The 21,091-nt window shown below is 36.3% G+C and overlaps 2 protein-coding genes and 1 pseudogene across 2 annotated transcripts in view; all 3 read right to left on the bottom strand.

Annotated features, from left to right (window-relative positions):
* Positions 1 to 1,539: 1,539 nt before the first annotated feature.
* LOC125140666 (oxidized low-density lipoprotein receptor 1-like) lies at positions 1,540 to 3,878 on the bottom strand. The gene is made up of 6 exons (XM_047809809.1): positions 3,551 to 3,878; positions 3,389 to 3,455; positions 2,430 to 2,546; positions 2,144 to 2,233; positions 1,844 to 1,915; positions 1,540 to 1,697 (listed from the first exon to the last, which is right to left on the bottom strand). The coding sequence occupies exons 1-6, from the start codon at positions 3,563 to 3,565 to the stop codon at positions 1,540 to 1,542; spliced, it is 519 nt and encodes a 172-aa protein (XP_047665765.1). The 5' UTR covers positions 3,566 to 3,878.
* Positions 3,879 to 4,476: 598 nt separating this feature from the next.
* On the bottom strand, positions 4,477 to 6,390 carry LOC125140665 (annotated as a pseudogene).
* A 4,070-nt stretch (positions 6,391 to 10,460) lies between these two features.
* Positions 10,461 to 21,091, bottom strand: part of LOC113662805 (C-type lectin domain family 6 member A-like) — a 229,774-nt gene continuing 219,143 nt past the window's right edge. Inside the window, exon 8 of the mRNA XM_047809821.1 lies at positions 10,461 to 11,176. Coding sequence (XP_047665777.1) covers positions 11,014 to 11,176 — 163 coding nt within the window. The 3' untranslated portion in view covers positions 10,461 to 11,013. The remainder of the gene's footprint in view (positions 11,177 to 21,091) is intronic.

The raw sequence follows: 21,091 nt of genomic DNA, 5'->3' as shown, positions 1-21,091 counted from the left end.
TTACTCTGTGGGGCCGAAACCTAGACTGGGTTGTAAACTCCATGATCACTTGAAACACATGTAGAGTAATTTATTTTATAAACATCTATAACAATTGCCTCGAAACACAGTGATTAATTACTGCTGTTTGTCTGGGAGAGAATGGAGAGCCTTAGTTATGAAGAGAAGTTCTACACAACAGACTGTTTTGCATCTCTGGTCAGGAACGACAGAAACAATAAAAACATGTATACAGACGGAAGTGGGATACAGTAATATGATTTAATCTAGCTAGCTAATTATTTGTGACAGCCATAAATGTTATTTACCTAAAGACAGCCTTGTGTTGTTTTACCTTGATTTTATTTTAATGTCTCCTGTTACTATTAACATCAAGGTTGTTCACACAGTGTGTCTTCTGTTTTATTACTCTGGTGTGCGAACATTCTGAGGTGAAGCTTGAGATACTCAAATTGACTCTCGGTGAACACCCCCAGAGTCACACACACACACACACCACACACACACCAAACCCACAAAAACACACCCCACACACACACACACACACACACCACACACCACACACACACACACACACACACACACACCTATTCGTTTATTTAGTTTCCACCTTTGTTCCAACCGTTTCACTTTTTTTAGAGAAGATGAACAGATGGAAATTTAATTAATGAAATTAACAATATAACAAATCAGTTTTTTTTCCCCAGACTTGTACAATTTTATTAAATTTCTTATTCAAAGCAACTTAAGGTTACATCTAGCTTCAGCTAACATAGTCTGGACACACTTCATTCATAAAGACACATGTTCATTCCTACAGTACAATTTACAAGATTCCACAAGCAGAAGGAAAAATCCACACACATGATCCAAGTATGAAAATGAAAAAGAAACCATAGATAAACTTAACCTTAGCTGTTTTACAATATCAAATAGTTTAAGTCAACAACCAAGAATTGTCCTCCATTAATAAAAACAAGTGTTTGCAGACTCACATGTAAGTGAAAAGTCTTTTACTTTTCACAGATGCACTTTTTGATTCTACTACAAGAAGCATCAAACCATGTAATGTATGTTACCATGAGCATCCCCCAGAGCAGCACAATTCTCTCCAGAAGGGTCCTTCTTTTTCCAGTTATCAGCTCATCAGGTCTCCCCGGGAGCGCTATACAGAATCTTTATAGAATAAAATCAGTTTAATGTATATTTGTTTCTTTAACAATTATTTCATTTCATGTAAAAAAGTATATGTATTACTGGAGCTTTGTAAAAATTAGTTTATAGACTGTGTTGAAGTGAACACTGTTCTTAACGTTACAACCTGTCTCCTTTAAAGGCTTGTTGTTCACCCACATCCACTGTCCTTCAGTCTCCCAGTCATTCAAACCAATCCAGGTGTGTTTCTCTCCAATTGTGAAACTACAAATCCTAATATAGAAATAACATACAATAAAGCTTATAACTATAATAAGTTCAGTGAAATAGAGGCCAAAAATGTAATTTTATCTGAAAAAACTGATAAGGAAAAAGCTCTACACTTCAAACCTGTTCTTGGCTGGTTATAATCACCAGGTGGCCTCCTTTCTCCACACAGTAATCTCGACTCTGTGTCCAGTTCAGTTTAAAACTGGAGAAGTAATAACTCTTTAAACCAAGAGACTTCCATCCTTCCTCACATTGTCCATTGTTTTTATTTGCTGTTTTTCAAGATGAGATTAAAAAAAATCAGTTATAAATTCAGATAATACATTTGCATACTCTATATACTGTAGCATGGCTTTGCTTTGTTTTTGTCTATCTGTCTCTGTCTGTCTGTCTGTCTGTCATGATGGGAGAATCTTACCACTGCATGCTGCAAGTTCCTCCTGAACTTGCTGATGCTCCACCTTCAGTGCTTCAAACAGTTTTTTTATTTCTAAAGCCAAAAAGAATCATTTCTGATGCAAATGGGTCATTAGATAATGAGAATAAACCAGAAAATAAATAAATAAATAAATAAATAAATAATATAACAAAACAATAACAAAAGGAGCAAATACTAGAATTACTATTAGAAAATAAGCAGCACAAAACTTGAGGTTTTTAACCCACATATACACTGCAGCTACTGCAAAGCAAACAGGAAGCTCTAATAAACACTTACCCTTGGTTTCATGTTCCTGCATCCTCAATGTTTCAGTAACATTAGAATACTGCTTACTTAATATCTCATGTGAAATCACTTTATTGTGATCTGTTGAAGAAAAATACTCAGGGTTAAATGAATTCACAGAGCAATAAAAACTAAATGTATAATTAATTAAGCAAAGAAATTTACGTTTTTCATGCTAGGATGAATTCATATCACTTAATGGATCGAAGGAGACACTTTATAATGATTTGATGATTGATAACAAAGATAAAGTTAATAAGCACAACTTAACACTTACAAAGGATCCCTACAGCACAGAGTGTTAATAAAACACCAAGTATTAGGAGACCAAAAGCAGATCTGAAGATCTTTCCTGGTTTCTTCTTGTCTTTCAGCTCAGTGCGGTCAGAGATATCTGAGAGAAAAGGGTTAGTTATTTCATACATCTTTGTACTGTAAATAAATTCCTGACTCCAGGCTTGCAGACCCACTGCCCTTCACAGCTTCAGGGTTTTCCTTTCACTCAACACATGAGGCTTTAAACTAGCTGGGTGCCAAACCTCTGCCGGATCCATGAACTTCCAACCCACAGTCCCCATGATACAACGGACACGTGGCAATAATAAAGTCTTCTTCTTCTTTTTAACTTCTAGTTTAATAGTCTAGTTTGTTAAAATCAAATGATATCTTTTCTTGAAATTTATTATAACTATTTAATAACCAGAAAAAAAATGTTGCATTTTGAAATCTGTTTGGTCAGAATGTTAGGTTCTGTAACAACAGCTGAGAGTTGTTATAAATGTGAATCAGATATTTCTATTAATGTGAGTTTTAATCATTCTAATAGCATGATTATTGTTTCGACAGCAAGTCATTCAAAGGGACTATTATGGAGATCACTATATATAATCTGAAGCTAATATTAAATATCGTTACAAATTGTATTATCAAAGAAAAATAGAGAATTGTAAATACGGTAACAATTTCTCTAAATAAATATTCATGTAACATTTATTGGATGATTTAGGTGAAATATTTCATGACAGTAAGTTTCACTCCCAGGTTGTTTTTAACACAACAAGCAGCACTTTTTTATTAGTTACTTCAAAATAAATAAAAATGAGAGGGAATTAACATTTATAAGTATTACATGTAACTACTATTTTTTTCCTCAAGAATCTCTTCACTTCAATTAAATGTAACTATAAATGGATAAAATTGTAAGTATTTAAATTTTATTATGAAAACAAGACTTACCTGAGCATGCTTTGTGCCTTGGTTGCCAGTTCTGTGCATTCACATAATCGTCAGTTCTCCGTCCAAACTATTTAAAACATCATTTAAATTGCTTGCTCACACGTCATATTTACACCATAACTAAATTCAAAAGTATCAGAGCTCTAACTGTAGGATAATTACCTTTTTTCCACCCATTCTTTAACCCGTGCTTCACTTTATAATCTTAAATTGAACCCTGTGATACCTGAAAATTGGTAGTAACTATAAAATTAGTTATAATCAGAAGGAAAGCGAGATACAGATCTACTGTGCAATAGCAGTGGGAGAGATGTAGCTTCCGTAGTAGATGGTTGAAAGTAACCACCCCAAGAACCCACTACAAAAAAAAAATAAAACTAACTATAACAACCCTCCAGCACCCTGTTACAACTTGTGATATTTTTTCTGTTCCACTATGTGTGTTTTTGTGCTACGTCTTGTGTGCAGGTCAGGCTCCCAGAGTTTCCGGCCTGCCCTTGCTTGTCTTCATCCTGCCGTCCCGTGCTGATGACACTATTGGTGAACATATTTAACGAGGAAGAGCAACACTGATACAAGTGTGTCTTCTGTTTCATTTCTCTGGTGTCCGAACATTCTGAGGTGAAGCTTCAGATCATCCTCAAATCAACTCTAGTTGACTACCCCCCAGAGTGTATACACACACACACACACACGTTCTTTTTATTTAGTTTCCACCTTTTTTCCACCCTTTTCTCTTGTTTAGAGAAGATTAACAGGTGGAAATTTTAAGTAATGAAATTAAAGACACTTCATTAATAAAATAAACACATGTTCATCCATCCAGTACAATTTAAAAGATTTCCCACAAACACAAAATCCACACACATGATCTTCTGATGTTCTAGTGGTGAAGACAAGCTAAAAAATACAACATTTTACAATGTGGCAGAAAAGTGAAACTTCATGGAGTCTGATGTTAAAAATAAATAAATAAATAAATAAATATTAGTAACAAACTCTCAATATAGATGTATTGGATTCGAGCTGTATCGTTCTGTACTGTTAAATAAACTTCACAAAACAAATGATCATTTTATCTTATTTTATTTATCCCACATATGCTCCCAAACATATTCAAAGAAAACAACAAATACATAGAAATCACCTCATGAGTCTTCATATCAATTAAGTACAAAACATTGTTTTATGGTGAGTTTAGATGATAATGTTTACAGTTTAAAGTCCAGACCAATACTCGAGTCCAATGCAATTATTAAATCCCCAATTCCACATTGCAAAGACATGACAAAGCAAACTGGAATGCTGTCTATAGGCCTGCTGTCCTCAATGCCTCCACGAGGCCATAGCAATAGCAGTAACCTTATCAACACTCAGATCCAATGTCAAAAGAAAATAGAATTAATCCACAGGTGAAGACCACAAATGAAGACACAATGATTCCTCCAGCAGATATTTGCCACTAACATGCTTCACTCAATACAGTGAGGTTTTTGGTTCTTGCCATTTCCAACAAAAAAATCCTTTAGTAGAGCAAAAACTCAGAATTCTTCACAAAAAGTTTAGATGCCATATATGAGAAAGAAGACAAACACATGGTTCTCCTCTCCCAAACAAATCTGCCTTACTCTATGCTAACTGGGCATATATGCTCCATTTCCCATTAACGCCACTATGTGGCTTTCGATGGTATTACAGGTGAAAAAAAAAAAAAAAAAAAAAAAAAAAAGGCAATATCTAAACAAAGCAGAACTAAATACTTCAACAACAAAAATAGTCAACAACCAAGAACTTTCCTGCATTCATAAAAACAAATATTTGCAGACTCAAATGTAAGAGAAATGTCTTACTTTTCACAGATGTACTTTTTGATTGTACTACAAGAAGCATCAAACCAGTTATGTGTGTTAACATTTGCGTTCCCCAGAGCAGCACAATTCTCTCCAGAAGGGTCCTTCTTTGTCCAGTTATCAGGCTCATTTGGTCCCTCTGGAGAACTAAACCAGAACCTACATACATAAGACATAAAAACTGTAATAAGTTTCTTAAATATTGAATTTATTTTATTCATAAGTGAATACATTACTGGAGCTTTGTAATAGTAAAATGAGTTTAGTGTGAAGACAAGAAGAGGTTAATGAGAAATAGTGTGTGTGAGTGAACACTGTCCTTACGTTACACCCGTCTCCTTTAAGGGCTTGTTGTTCACCCACATCCACTGACCCTCAGTCTCCAAGTCATTCAAGCCAATCCAGTGTGTTTCTCCAATTTGTGAGAAGAAAAAGCCCTAATGTAGAAAACAATTATATTAAATAAATAAATGATTAGATTAAATTATAAAGAGAAGCTCTACACTCACCTGTTCAGTTTGGCTGGTTATAATCACCAGGTGACCTCCTTTCTCCACACAGTAATCTCGACTCTGTGTCCAGTTCAGTTTATCAGTGGAGAAGTAGTAACACTTTAAACTAAGAGACTTCCATCCTTCCTCACAAAGTGTACAGTTTTGTTTTGCTTTTTTGAAAAGTTTAAAAAATAAATCAGTTATAAAATAAGATTATATAATCACTACATAAATTTTACAGTTATGTGAAACATCTTGTTTCTACTTAAAACATACTATCCGGAGCTACTTGGACACTTCCTTGGTGGCTGTTTACCCATAGGTGTTCCCCAGGTGTGTTGAACTGCTGTGTCACTTCTTCTCCATTTACCCTAATGTTTTACACTACATACACACACAGTTTGTACAGATGATCTTGTAAATTTTACTCTATTTTTTATCTGTAACTATTTTTATTGTACATATCTTATATTAGACAGTTATGACATTTCACTATACATACTACTGTGTTTGTTTGTATATGTGACAAATGAAATGTGAATTAGCTAAAAAGTGTTTGTATGGAGACTTTTGAGACATGATGAAATCTCTTACCAGTGGCTTTGTATTTTAGCCCCATCAGTTCGGCTGTAGTGTTCTCGTCTCCTTCACTTAACATCTCCGTGGAAACAACTTTATTGTGATCTGTTGAATAAGAACATCAGGGCTAAACTCAGACAAAGATGAATGAAAACGTTTCTAGGGGCCAAGCACCAACGGTACATAAATATTCTATTGTAATGTGTTGTATGTTTCTAGTATAAATGGCTGATAAAAGGAATTCTTCTAACTTAACCATCAAACTATTTTATTTATTGTAATTTGTTGAATGAGAACAACAGATTAAAGTGCTATTTAATACTCACACAAGATCCCTACAGCACAGAGTGATGCTAAAGCTCCAAGCAGCAGAAGACCAAGAGCAGATATGATGATGTTGTATCTAGATGAAGCTAAATATTAAACATGTTTTAGTTAATAAATAATACAAGTAGAAGTTGGATAATCAGTATAATGAGTACAAAGACATACCTGTGCATTGTTTAGTCTTCGGATGCATCTGCTGTGTGTTCACATTGTCATCATCCACTGCTTGTAATTCTAACAATTTAAAAGTCCTTGGAATTTGTGATGCCTGATCACATATACTTACAACATCTAAAATATTTATTTAAAAATATAGCAGTTTCAGATGTCTACCTGTTGGATAATTAACTTTCCCCCGTTTCCTAACCCGCGCGTCATGCTTCATATATGCTTTGTGATTCCAGGAAATGTTGTAGGTGAATCTTTTTAAAAATGTACTATTTCAGCCTTGGACCGTCCTGAAGTCACACCTTTGTACAGTAGTGTACATACAGTGTACTCCAGTAGTGCCTGTTTTACAATATACCAAGACCTTTTTTGTGGAAACCTTTTATGTGTCTGTCTTTTATGGTCCCATTATGAAGATATCATAAGGAAGGAAGGATATTAAAAAGCTCTTTTTTTTGGAGAACTGATGACTGTGTATTTTCATAAACATCATCCTCTGTGTGTGATTATGAGCATTTATTTGGTGCTCATCATTTACAGCACTTGTTCAGATTTCTGCCTGTTGGAGAAAGACATTTTTAAATACTGTCTATTTTGCCATCTTTGTAGATTCAATTGAACTTTTTTGCTGTCATTCACTAACCCCACTAGTTCTACTCAGTATCAGTATTTAATCATCAAACAAACGCATACCTAGGTTTTTCAGCTCTGCGCGACAGTCTTCTGAATTCACTTAAACATCATCCTCTGTGTCTGATAATGAGCAGTGAAAATCTTGTCATTTACAACAATTCATGTAAACAATATCAAACATAACCATCAAACATGTATTTAAATATTTTTACATGTATAAACATTTCAGGCAAGCAGAATTCATTTCTTCTTCTTGAATCTGCTGATGCTTCACCTTCAGTTCTTCATACAGTTTTTCTATCTCTATGGCAAATGTGAATAATTTCTGATACAAAATGGTTAATAGATGTTGATGATAATAAACCAGAAAATATAAGAGGAATATTAAAAAATAAGAAACGCAAAACTCAACAACTGAGTTTTTATCTCACATATACAGTAACTGCTAACTATTAAAGTAAACAGGGAGCTCTTAAAACCTCACATAACCCTTGGCTTTGTGTTTTGGGGTCATCAACATTGCAGTAACTAGCATACTGCTCACCTAGAACACCGTATTGTATTTTTCTTTTATTCATTACTTAATTTATTACTTTACACTATTACGGGTCGAAGTCAAACTGACCACTAGGGGATGACAAAAACAAGCTTCATTTCATCTTTAAAGCATCAAATCCTCTAAAAACACGAAAAAACCTATTTACCTAGTAAAGTTTATACTCTCAATATTTTTTAAGCCCAGACACAAAGCATAATATGATTCACAGCCTTCATACTAAAAAAAAATTTTTTTGGAGAAAGCTGACCTAGGTGGCGCTAGACCGGATTTTCCCTCACCTTTAGACGCGTCCCTTTCTTCACTGGGGTAATATATTCCAAAACAAATAATCCACAAAAATCCACACAGGTCCAAGGAACTGGAATCTGTAAGCCTTTTAATCCAAAACGCTTTGGTCGCGCCGCAAATATTCCGTTTGTGTTCCGAAAACTGGAAACAGAAGCGCGCCATCATCTTGTTTTGCCGCTCTAACGTCTCATTGGGGTATTCAAAAATTCTACGTAATTTACGTCATATTTATAGCCCAGGTCCTAACGAATCAAACAAGCCCTCACTTGAGCCAATCGGTGCTTGTATTGCAGAGATAGACGGCTGGGAAGCCAATGATGTCATGACATCATTTTTGGGAACCCGCCTTTGACTGACAATTACTCCTTCCAATAGCAATGAAATGGGCCGGGACCTCTACAGCTCTTTAGCCAATAAGCAGACGATTCCAACGATATGCTGCAACCCCCCTCTCTGCTGCCTGGATCTGCGTGAACAAGCTGCGCAGAAGAATTCTTGCGTAATCCTTGACCTTTTGTCCCTCTCACAGCTCAGGGTGTCAAGTTACAGGCCTGTTTTCACACCACAGTAGTAGAGAGAGAGTCTCTGCTTGTTTTAGGCCTTTTAAACTGAGCATGCAGTCTTTTAATTCAAAGTTATACAGTAAACAAGTACACAAAAACGCTGGACCAGACGACCAGGGCCATAGAAAAATATTTTTATTGAAGCCATTTTTTGGGTCTTTTGACTTGAACTTTTTTTTGGTGAAAGCCAAGACATGTGGCTATGACCCTCAGTTGTTATTTGGTCCCTAACATGTTCCAGAAAAATAAGATTAATCAGTTTATCAGGTAAATAACCCAGGCGGAAATGAAAACCTTCCATTCTAGCCTCTGTAACTTTGTGCCATTTCCAATGAGACCAGGCTCTCTGACCCCTGTGTGTCAAAGTATGTGGGAGCTGTACCACTTTTTGTTGGGTAGATCATGTGGGCGAAAAACCTGCAAAAGGGGGCCAAGGCAAAATGGGGTTAAATAAATTAACAAGGGAATAATTTTAAATGTTGTAGAAATACTTTGTAGAGGTTAAAATAAATAAACACTGCTTTACAGACCATGTACATTTTAGTCAACGTATACTTTCTGTGAAAATATGAAAATGTGAAAATATGAAATATGAATATGCGTACAGAAGTTACTGTGCATTTGTTGTACTTCTTTCACTTCAATTTTCAACAGCTTTAACTAAATGACCAAGAGTGGGGGAAAAGAATGAAATATTTATATGTAGACTAAAAGGCATCCATCCATCCATCTCTCTCTCTCTCTCTCTCTCTCTCTCTCTCTCTCTCTCTCTCTCTCTCTCTCTCTCTCTCTCTCTCTCTCTCTCTCTCTCTTTCTCTGACTCACACACACACACACACACACACACACACACGTACGCTTTAGCTGAACTTGGTGTCTATGTTGAGTGTGGTTGTGTTAACCTTTGCTTTTACTTCTTTAGCCCTGCATGTATCAACAAGCATCAACTCAGAGACGTTCATGAAGCACTGTGCAGTTACAGAAAATAAAAAGTGCAAAAATCTAAAATTATATTCTACTAACATTTATCTCCTGGTGTTACTCGACAATTAAAAGACACCAACTGAACGTGGAATAAGTTTTTAAAGTTTGTAGACATTAAAATAAAGAAAGACTACTTTACAGACCCTGTAATTTGTACATAAATGAAAGAAGATGAATAAGATATAATTGAATAAGTGACATGTATGTTGATTTGTGTACAAATGTCCAGAGAAATGTGGTCAGAACATGTGCAGCTCTGAGAGGAATTTTACTGCAACAGCAGCGTGACTGATCTCCCAGTAATACCTGCATTAATACCTACAGTAACACCTGTACATGTTAGAAAACAAATTCATCATTATATCACATTAATTAATGTATGTCATAAGATTTAAAAGGTATAGAAATTCGACAAAATAATATTTAATGTTTCTTAGAATTGACCAAACGTTTCATTACTGCCATCTAGTGGCCAATAGATGAACAGAAAATGAACAGCTGAAGTGATTTTCAGGTTAAAGAGTCATGTCAGTGCTGTTTTAACCTGACCAACATGTTATTGCATTAAATACTGCAGTTTATGGCTGTTCTTATGAATGTATGAATGAAACCATATGTTTTATTATCCATCCTTTGTTACCCTCCTAAACACAATATGACTAACCTGGAACTGGAATGCTTACATAGTGCAAGTCATCATCTTTTAAAACAAAAACAAAACCATACATCATATTTTTAAGATCTATATTTTTATTCATTCTTATTGCTTTCTAAATGTTATTCAAAGCAACTTAACATTACAAAGTACATAGTAAATGTTCATAGATATGGAAAACTATACATTGTTATATTATGTTGAGATGCTAGTAAAGGAGCGAACTGTTTATCTAGACAGCAATAACACCTTAATTAGTAAACTGGAATTCATTACGTCTCACTAGCCTGAGTTGGAATTTTTTTCAACATGAAATATGAAGACATACAGTAGGTGTAAAGTTTGCTATACAATATCTATGACAACTATACGGTAAAATAAACCTTTAATACAAACTGTAGGTAAACTTAATGTTAGCTGTTTTACAATATCAAATATTCATATTCAACAACCAAGAATTGTTCTCTGTTGAAAAAAAAAAACAAGTATTTGCAGTAAATGTAAGTAAGTAAAAAGAAAAGTCTTTTACTTTTCACAGATGCACTTTTTGATTGCACCACAGTGAGCATCAAACCATTTATCTGTGTCACCATAATTATGACCCAGAGCAGCACAGTTCTCTCCAGAAGGGTCCTCCTCTTTCCAGTTATCAGGCTCATCAGGTCTCCCGGGAGCGCTATACCAGAATCTTTATAGAATAAAATCAGTTTAATGTAATTAGTTTCTTTAACAATTATTTCATTTCATGTAAAAAAGTATATGTATTACTGGAGCTTTGTAAAATGAGTTTATAGACTGTGTAAGTGAACACTGTCCTTACGTTACACCTGTCTCCTTTAAAGGCTTGTTGTTCACCCACATCCACTGTCCTTCAGTCTCCAAGTCATGTAAACCAATCCAGTGTGTTTCGACAATTTGTGAAACCACAAAATTCTAATTTAGAAAATAACATCACATAAAGCTTATAACTACAGTATAATAAGCTCAAGTGAAATAGAGACCAAAAAATTACATTTTATCTGAAAAACTGGAAATAAAAGAAGCTCAACACTTCAAACCTGTTCAGTTTGGCTGGTTATAATCACCAGGTGACCTCCTTTCTCCACACAGTAATCTCGACTCTGTGTCCAGTTCAGTTTATTAGTGGAGAAGTAGTAACACTTTAAACCAAGAGACTTCCATCCTTCCTCACATTGTCCATTGTTTTTATTTGCTGTTTGTCAAGACAAGATGAAAATCAGACTTTGGATAATATATTTGCGTACTCTATATTGCATGATTTTGCTTGTTTGTATAATCATATAACATTATCATGAGTAATATACAGTATTACTAATAGTACTGATGCATTTATATGATGTATTGCTATAATAAAATTCTGATGCAACAAATTAATATGCTACAAATAATTGAAATGTGCCATTTAAGACGAAAGTAAAGACCAATTAAAAAATGCGTCCCAAAATATGAAACATGCTTTCTCAAATTACCATGAAAATACAGTAATGTCAAATATCTGTCTGGCTGTCTGTCTGTCTGTCTGTCTGTCTGTCTGTCTGTCTTTTTGTCTAGACTATAATGCCAAAAATTTTGTGATGTCTGCCTTAACACGCACATGAACTTTAATGACATCTCCGTAATCTGTTGTGATTAATTTAGAGCTATCCCACCCTTTGAAGCTCTAACAGCATCAACTCTTATAGGAAGGCTATCCACAAGAGTTTTGACCATTCCTCTAGAAGTGCATTTGTGAGGTCAGACACTGATGTTGGACGAGAAGTCTCCACACTAATTCGTCTTAAAGGTGTTCTGTTGGGTTGAGACCTGGACTCTGTTCAGGCCAGTCAAGTTCCTCTACAACAAACTCACTCATCCATGTCATGTTGGAACAGAAAGATGCCATCCCCAAACTCTTCCCACAAAGTTGGAAGCAGGAAATTATCCAGAATGTCTTGGTATGTTGAGGCATTAAGAGTTCCTTTCACTGGAACTAAGGGGCCAAGTACAACCCCTATAAAACAACCCCACACCATAATCCTCTCTACCAAACTTTACATTTAGCACTATGCAGTCAGTTAAGTACCGTTCTCCTGGCAACCGTTAAGCCCAGACTCATCCATCTGATTTCCAGGCAGAGAAGTGTGATTTGTCACTCCAGAGAAAATGTTGCAGCTGCTCAGATATGAAAAGCCATTCCATGAAGCACTCTACACAATGTTGTTGAGCTAATCTGAAGGCCACACAAAGACTGGAGGTCTGTAGCTATGGACTCTGCAGAAAGTTGGTGAGTTATGCACACTGTGCACCTCGGCATGTGCTGAACCTGCCCTGTGTTTTACATGGTCTACCACTTTGTGGCTTAGTAGCTGTTATTCCCAGCTATCTACTGTATCTACCCACAATGATGAGAGAATCTTACCACTGCATGCAGCGAGATCTTCCTGAACTTCCAGATGCTTCACCTTCAATGCTTCATACAGTTTTTCTATCTCTAATGAGAATAAACCAGAAAAAAAAAAAATATTAATAACAAAGGGGGCAAATTACTAGAAGAAGGCAAAAAGCATAAAACTGTTGGGTTTTTAATCCACATATACACTGCAGCTACAGCAAACTATTAAAAGAAACAGGAAGCTTTTATAAACACTTACCCTTGACTTTATGTTCCTGCGTCATCAATGTTTCACTAACATTACAATATTGCTCACTTAATATTTCATATGAAACCATTTTGTTGTGATCTGTTGAAGAAAAATACTCAGGGTTAAATTAATTCACAGAACAATAAAACCTAAATGTATAATTAATTAAGAAAGAAATGTAAGTTTTTCATGCTAGGATGAATTCATCTCACTTGATGGATCAAAGGAGACACTTTATTATGATTTGATGATTGAGAACAAAGATAAATCTGATAAGCACAACTTAACACTTACAAAGGATCCCTACAACACAGAGTGTTAATAAAACACCAAGTATTAGGAGACCAAAAGCAGATCTGAAGATCTTTCCTGGTTTCTTCTTGTCTTTCAGCTCAGTGCGGTCAGAGATATCTGAGAGAAAAGGGTTAGTTATTTCATACATCTTTGTACTGTAGATAAAGTCATTTCCAGACCTAATGCCATGCACAGTTACAGTTAGCTGATATTTCAAACTAATTTGTGGTGTAATAGTTACTACAGTTAAACTGTTCAGGACAGGAATGTGCACTCGTAGATTCTCATGACAAGCTGCATAGTTGTCGTATTTACTTCATAATACAGAAAAAAGAGACTATTTATTGCTAGTATAATATAAATAGATTTTTTTTTCTGGTTTTGACTTGTTTTTTTTGTTTTTGTGTAAAATATTTTCTGTATATATGAATCACTGAGCATATTTTATCACTCAGTGACCCAGCAGTGTAACTGATTTCACTTTTAGGGGCAGGTTCCTGTTCTCTGTTTTTCTGTGTTATGGAGTTAGAGAAGTTAAACTATTTGTGTCGCTATTTTTCTTTTTGGGGAACAAGTTCCAGAAATATGAGAAAAAAATATATAAGAAAATATAAGAATTTTAAAATGTTTTATCTTAGCTTTGGCCCATGTTGAATTCATGCAGATGAACTGAATACTGTCCTTCTGGCAGGATCTCTCACATTTACACAGGACATGTGGAGATAATCAGTATAATAATTATGTTAATAATTTAATAATACTATATAATAATTATATAATATAACTTTATAATTCTATAATAATATAAAATAATATGTTATGAGGTGTACATGAATTTTTTTGTTGTCATTTCATAACCTCATTAGTTCTTCTCAGTAGCAGTATTTAATCATCAAACAAACACATACCTGAGTTTTTCAGCTCTGGGTCGTCCTCATTCACATAAACATTATCCCCTGTGTCTGATAATGAAGAGTGAAAAGCTTTAAACCACTTGTTCAGGTAAACAATATCAAACATAACCATCAAACATGTATTTAAATATTTTTACATGTATAAACATTTCAGATATCTACCTGTTGGAGAATGATAGTTTTCACTATCGTCGATTTTGCAGAATTCAAAACTCATATCTTCATAGGCAGATGCACTTCTGAACCTCACTATTGCTTCACTACAAATGAAATAAGTGACTTCTGCTTTCTAGTGAAAACCTCAGGATAGCCGATAGATTTTACCCTCACACTAGAAAGCATAAGGCATTTATGCTTTAAATTCATATTTATTCTTCTTCCTGAACTTGCTGACGCTCCACCTTCACTTCTTCATACAGTTTTTATGTGGAAGGTTTTTTCTGTGGAAAAATTGAATAATTTCTGATACAAACGTAGAAGCACTTACAGAAAATAAGAAGCACAAAACTCAAAACTTGTGTCCCTGGTGTTACTGCACAACAGAAAGACATCAAGTGAGCAGGGTTTTCAGGATTTTATTTCCATTCTGCACCTTTTTATGTGTAAATACATTGTATATGATGTGTGTGACATTAAAGAAGTTGACTTGAATTTAGATTTTTAACCTATATAAACACTAGGTGACAAGAGACACTAAGTAAAATTCACATGGGATCAGAGACTGGCATTTATTCAATCCACTTAGAAAAGCCCTGCTTAGAAAGCCTCCCAGTGAGCTGCCTGTCTCTCAAGTGAGCGGAGAAAATACAGTGATTCAGTGTTTTTCCCTCCCTTTTAGTCAGGTATTGTTGCTATAGTAGTTAGGGGTGTGTAGGTGTGTAGTTTTCTCCACGTGTGATGCGGTGTTGTACACAGAGAAGGCCCATCCTTACCCTCCGTAATAGGTGCAGGTGTACGATGAGTGAGTGTGTGTATGCATATGATGAGTGAGTGAGTGTGTGTGTTTGTGTATGATGAGTGTGTGTAGTAAATGTGGTGTGTGTGTGTGTGTGTGTGTGGTAAATGTTAGTGTTTGGTAAATGTGTGTGTGTGTGTGTGTGTGTGTGTGTGTGTGTGTGTGTGTGTGTGTGTGTGTGTGTGTGTGTGTGTGTGTGTGTGGTAAATGTTAGTGTTTGGTAAATGTGAGTGTGTGTGTGTGTGTTTGGTAAATGTGAGTGTGTGTGTGTGTGTGTGTGTGTGTGTGTGTGTGTGTGTGTGTGTGTGTGTGTGTGTGTGTGTGTGTGTGTGTGTGTGTGTGTGTGTGTGTGTCTGTGTGTCTGTGTGTGTGTGTGTGTGTCTGTGTGTGTGTGTAGGCTCTTGGTTTTATATTACATGACTACTTATAACTTTTCTTGAACTGTTGTTTTTTAAAACCAGTAAAAAAAATGCTGCATTCTGAACTCTGATTGTTAGTCAGCTTTGTGTTGTTACTTCAGTTTTATTTTAATGTCTCCTGTTACTATTAACATCAAGGTTGTTCACACAGTGTGTTTTCTGTTATATTACTCTGGTGTCTGAACATTCTGAGGTGAAGCTTCAGATCATCCTCAAATCGACTCTAGGTGACTACCCCAGAGTCCTTTTTTATAGAGAAGATGAACAGATGGAAATTTAAAGTAATGATTTAACAATGTAACAAATCAGTTTTTCCCCAGACTTGTACACTTTTATTAAATTTCTTTATTCAAAGCAACTTACGGTTACATCTAGCTTCAGCTAACATAATCTGGACACACTTCATTCATGAAATAGATATATCCAAGTATGAAAAAAAAAAAGAAACTATAGATAAACTTAACGTTAGCTGTTGTACAATATAAATATTTATAGTCAACATCCAAGAATCGTCCTCCATTAATAAAAACAAGTGTTTGCCGACTCAAATGTAAGTGAAAAGTCTTTTACTTTTCACAGATGCACTTTTTGATTGTACTACAAGAAGCATCAAACCATTTACAGTATGTATGTTACCATTTGCATCCCCCAGAGCAGCACAATTCTCTCCAGAAAGATTCTGCTCTTTCCAGTTATCAGGCTGATTTGGAGAACTAAACCAGAACCTAAATACATGACATAAAAACTGTAAAAAGTTTCTTAAATATTGAATTTATTTTATACATAAATGAGTATATACATTGGTTGAGCTATTACTTTTAATAGCAAAATAATTTTAGTGTGAAGACAAGAAGAGGTTAATGAGAAATAGTGTGTGTGAGTGAACACTGTTCTTACGTTACACCCGTCTCCTTTAAGGGCTGGTTGTTCACCCACATCCACTGACCCTCAGTCTCCAAGTCATTCAAGCCAATCCAGTGTGTTTCTCCAATTTGTGAGAATAAAAAGCCCTAATGTAGAAAACAATTATATTAAATGATTAAATTATTAGATTAAATTATAAAGAGAAGCTCTACACTCACCTGTTCAGTTTGGCTGGTTATAATCACCAGGTGACCTCCTTTCTCCACACAGTAATCTCGACTCTGTGTCCAGTTCAGTTTATCAGTGGAGAAGTAATAACACTTTAAACCAATAGACTTCCATCCTTCCTCACAAAGTGTACAGGTTTGTTTTGCTTTTTTGAAAAGTTTTTTTTTTTTTTTTTTAAAAAGATCAGTTATGAAATAAGATTATATAATAACTACATAACAAATTTTACAGTTATGTAAAACATCTTATTTCTATTTAAAACATACTATCAGGAGCTACTGGGACACTTCCCTGACAGACCACCATAGGGGGTGCTGGTGGCTGTTTACATTTACATTTACATTTACCAGACACCCTTATCCAGAGTGACTTACAACTGAGCAACTGAGGGTTAAGGGCCTTGCTCAGGGGCCCAGCAGTGGCAGCTTGGTGGACCAGGGGTTCGAACCCATGACCTTCCGATCAGTAACCCAACACCTTAGCCACTGAGCTACCACATCCCATAGGTGTTCCCCAGGTGTGTTGTACTGCTGTGTCACTTCTTCTCCATTTACCCTGATGTTTTTGTGGGAAATTTTAATACATAACAAGGGAGAGAAAACCATACATTGAGTGTCTAATGTAAACACGCACACAGGCCATTAGGGTCATAAGAAGCAAAGGAATCCTAGACAGAGTCCATTTGAGGTCATAAATAAAACACTCAGCAACCCCCCCCCCCCCCCCCACACACACACACACACAGTGAGGCAGAACAAGACATGTACATGTACAAGATGTAGGGAAAAGAAGTTCATCAAAAGGAAAAAGTCACTTCTTAATGTAAAATGGTTTGACAGCAAAACGAGGAGGATATTGAGTCTTTTTGTTAACACGCCACGTAGTTTGAGTAGCTTGTGGTGTGCTTGTAGGCTGAAGGAGTTTGGGTTGATTAAGTGGCGACTGTAGCAGTCTGGGTTGAAACATTTATTCTCCTAAAAGCGGATGTGTCACTGTGCCACGACTCTCCATGTTCCGGAGGTACTAAGTAATGACCTTAGTGAGGAGAGCAGTAGAAGACGGTGTCGAAAGTTCAGTTTTGTCCAGAAGATTTGCAACCCAAGTAGAGATCAAAGCTATGAAACACGAGAACTTCTGTAAACACATGCTCACTCCGGCCACCAGGGTAATAAATCAACCAATGACTACTACACACCGTATCCAAAGAGACAGGATAGTAAAAAACTGGTTTTAAGTCATACAGAAGAAACAATGTTGATAAACAAAAACCTGAGAAGATGCAATACATACCCATGTGAAGTCGCGTTAAGTTGAGTCTGTTAAAGAAGAACCTCAGGAAAGGGAATGAAGTCTCTAAACACACATAGGACCCAACTTATAAGTTTTATGGCCGGACGACGTAGCCCAAGTCCTGTGGAAATGGGATTCCCCCAGGGGAAAGATAAGGGGAATTTATGGGGCCTAATGCAGAGGCAAATGTTTACCCAACGTCTGGGCTAAAAGGATCATTTTTTCAAGACAATGGGAAATTCCCGGTCATGTGGAAAGTGCGTGCGTAAGCGATTTATGATTGGATAGCAGGGTGTTATGGCGAAGAGGGGGGCATGTCAGAACTGTATATAAGCATGCTGAAATCAGCAGTGCTTCAGTACAAATCCCGTCTACTGGACGAACTTGTATCCCTGGTGCAAATCCCGTCTACTGGGCGAACTTGTATCCCTGGTGCAAGTATCGTCTGCTAGACAAACTTGTATCCCTGGTACCAGCTGGTTGATTGCTGTCTGTACGACTGTCAATAAACCTACCTCAACTGAATCCAGTCTTAGCTCCAGGCTGATCATTTCTTCTTTAAATTTTAACTTGTGAGTTGTTGTTTAAACTTAAAGTCAGATTGCCGGAGCTAGCCTGGGCCAGTGTAGTTTGGCGACGGTCTTCTCCTACATTGTTTTGGCGAAGCCAGCCAGGAGAGTCCACGGGGACCCTGAACCCCGGACGTGGGGAGTAGTAGCACCGCTGTCCAGACCAGACAACTTTGGCCATCATAGAACAAGGTAAGCAGAACGCCTGTTAAATCAAAGTTTCTGCTATAGTCTTGTGTGGTCTGTACGGCCGGAGCGGCCCCATTTCTGGGACGGATCAGTTCCGTGACTCTCCTAAAAAGAACCTAGTTAGAAATTTTGATGTTGTAAAACCCAGAGATTTATGAAAGGGTTGATTGATTTATAAAGAATCCATAAAAGTTTAGCAAGAAATTTTTGACTAATTATAGAGACATTACTGAAATTTGTGATCCGTAAAAACCTAAATTATTGCGTGTTTTTTATGTGAATATAAAGACTGGATTTGGAAGAGAATGTGTGTAGTTTGCAAACATTGATTGGTGAAAAGTATGTGAGATTGAGAGTGATAAGTGTATGTGCACATTGAGGTTATTGTCTAATCTGTGGCTACCGCTGCCTTTTAAGGAAAGGCAGGTCTGAACGGGCAGATTGTGTGAGATAAAGTTGAAGTATTTCTGTATTGTCTAATCTGTGGCTACCGCTGCCTTTAAGGAAAGGCAGGTCTGAACGGGCAGATTGTGTATTGTCTGATCTGTGGCTACCGCTGCTTTTAAGGAAAGGCAGGTCTGAACGGGCAGATTGTGTGAAGATAAAGTTGAGGTTATTGGTTAAACTGTGGCTACCGCTATCTTTGAGTGAAAGATAGGTCTGAACGGGCAGGTTTTATGAGTTAAGGTTTCCCGAGATACCGCTGGGGTATGTTGCTTGACAAAGGTGAATAGAAAAAATTAGATTCATTGTTTTTATACAGAGAAGAAAAAAGCAGAGATGAGCAGAAAGGAGTGTGTGAAAAGACTTACTGCGAACTGTCAAGTGAGACAGTAATTTGAGTGTTTACTTCTCTGGTCGGAAGGATCTGAGACACCGCTGTGAAGGGCACAGGACGGTGTGGTCAGATCAGTGTAAAGATATTGTGTTAAAGCTCGCAGAGAGAGCTAAAGTGGATTTATATTACTGTGTATGAGAAAAGCGCTGAAGTTGATTTGTATTGTTGTGTATGATTTTATGTGTAAAAAGAACTGAAGTTGATTGGTATTGCTGTGTGTGATTTCATGTGTAAAAACGCTAAAGTTGGTTTGCATTGCTGTGTATGGTTTTTATGTGTGAAAAGAGCTAAAGTTGAGTTGCATTGCTGAAAGGAGCTCAAGTTGATTTGCATTGTTTGTATGATTTTATGTGTGAAAAGAGCTGGAGTTGATTTGCATTGCTGTGTGTATGACAAAAGTGGATCTATATTACTGCGTGTGTTTGTGTGACAAGAGTGGATGTACATGGCCATGTATGTATGTGTGCATGTATGTATGTATGTATGTATGCATGTATATGTGTGTATGTATGTATGCATGTATGAGTGTTGAGTGTTGGGTGTATGAATAAGTTGATTTCCCTGCATAGTGACCCTTAAGATGTGTTGGCTTATGAATAGTGTCTTAGCTGCTTTTGTGAGTGTTAGTACATTATTAGTTGTCCCCACTAAAAGCTCCCGTCTAACATTGTCAGTCCTGTTGGCATATCATTAGCTGTTTTAGAAATGTTTAGCATATAGTGGTCCATAGAACTGTATAACACTCATTTAAGTGCTCAAAGTAATCTGAGCAAAGGGGTTCCTGAAGAGGCCCCAGTAATAGATTGCAGAAAAAAGTGAAAAATATAAAGGTTAAATAATAGGCATGTTTAAATATAATGCTGTAGCATATATTTAAGAGGACTAGGATAAAAAAAAACGGCCCTGAATGACGCTTCACATGTTAATTCCATGCTGTTTAGACATTAAAGAAGGCGATAACGTTAGTGTAGCATCAGAAGTCTGTCACGCAGTAGCTCCTAATCATCCAATTGTGCAGCTGTTGACAGAGAACCCAATTTATGATTTAACAGAGACCAGAATAGAGGGCGATAAGCTACATCTCATAAGATACAGATTAATTAGATCCCACAATCAGTATAGACTAGTGATAAGATACGTTGAAAGTGCCATTGAATCAGAAGACTAAAATAACAGTAGAGGGGAAAAAAAACAAAAAAACATCCACAGGCCCCAGAAGAAACAACCAGAGATATTAGCACCCCCTAAGGGTTGCTAGAGCACATTACGCTCCTACATTAAACATAGACTAATCATTAAACATAGACTAATCTAAAGTATTGCTAAAAAATCCTTACATATGACTACATGGTGGTACACTGTCCTACCCAAGTTTTTTAAGATTTGAGGAAGAATATAGGA

The sequence above is a fragment of the Tachysurus fulvidraco genome, unplaced genomic scaffold (genome assembly GCF_022655615.1).
Source record: "Tachysurus fulvidraco isolate hzauxx_2018 unplaced genomic scaffold, HZAU_PFXX_2.0 HiC_scaffold_51_np12, whole genome shotgun sequence".
NCBI classification, from domain to species: domain Eukaryota; kingdom Metazoa; phylum Chordata; class Actinopteri; order Siluriformes; family Bagridae; genus Tachysurus; species Tachysurus fulvidraco.
Note: the sequence above shows the minus strand (reverse complement) of the source record. Positions and strands in the feature narration are given on the sequence as shown.

Excerpts from the sequence above, each read along its gene's own strand:
- LOC125140666 (XM_047809809.1), bottom strand. Across the intron at positions 2,234-2,429 it reads CTGTGCTGTAGGGATCCTTT|ATCACAATAAAGTGATTTCA; the intron begins GTAAGTGTTAAG and ends TTTCTTCAACAG. Across the intron at positions 1,916-2,143 it reads GCAGGAACATGAAACCAAGG|AAATAAAAAAACTGTTTGAA; the intron begins GTAAGTGTTTAT and ends TTTTGGCTTTAG.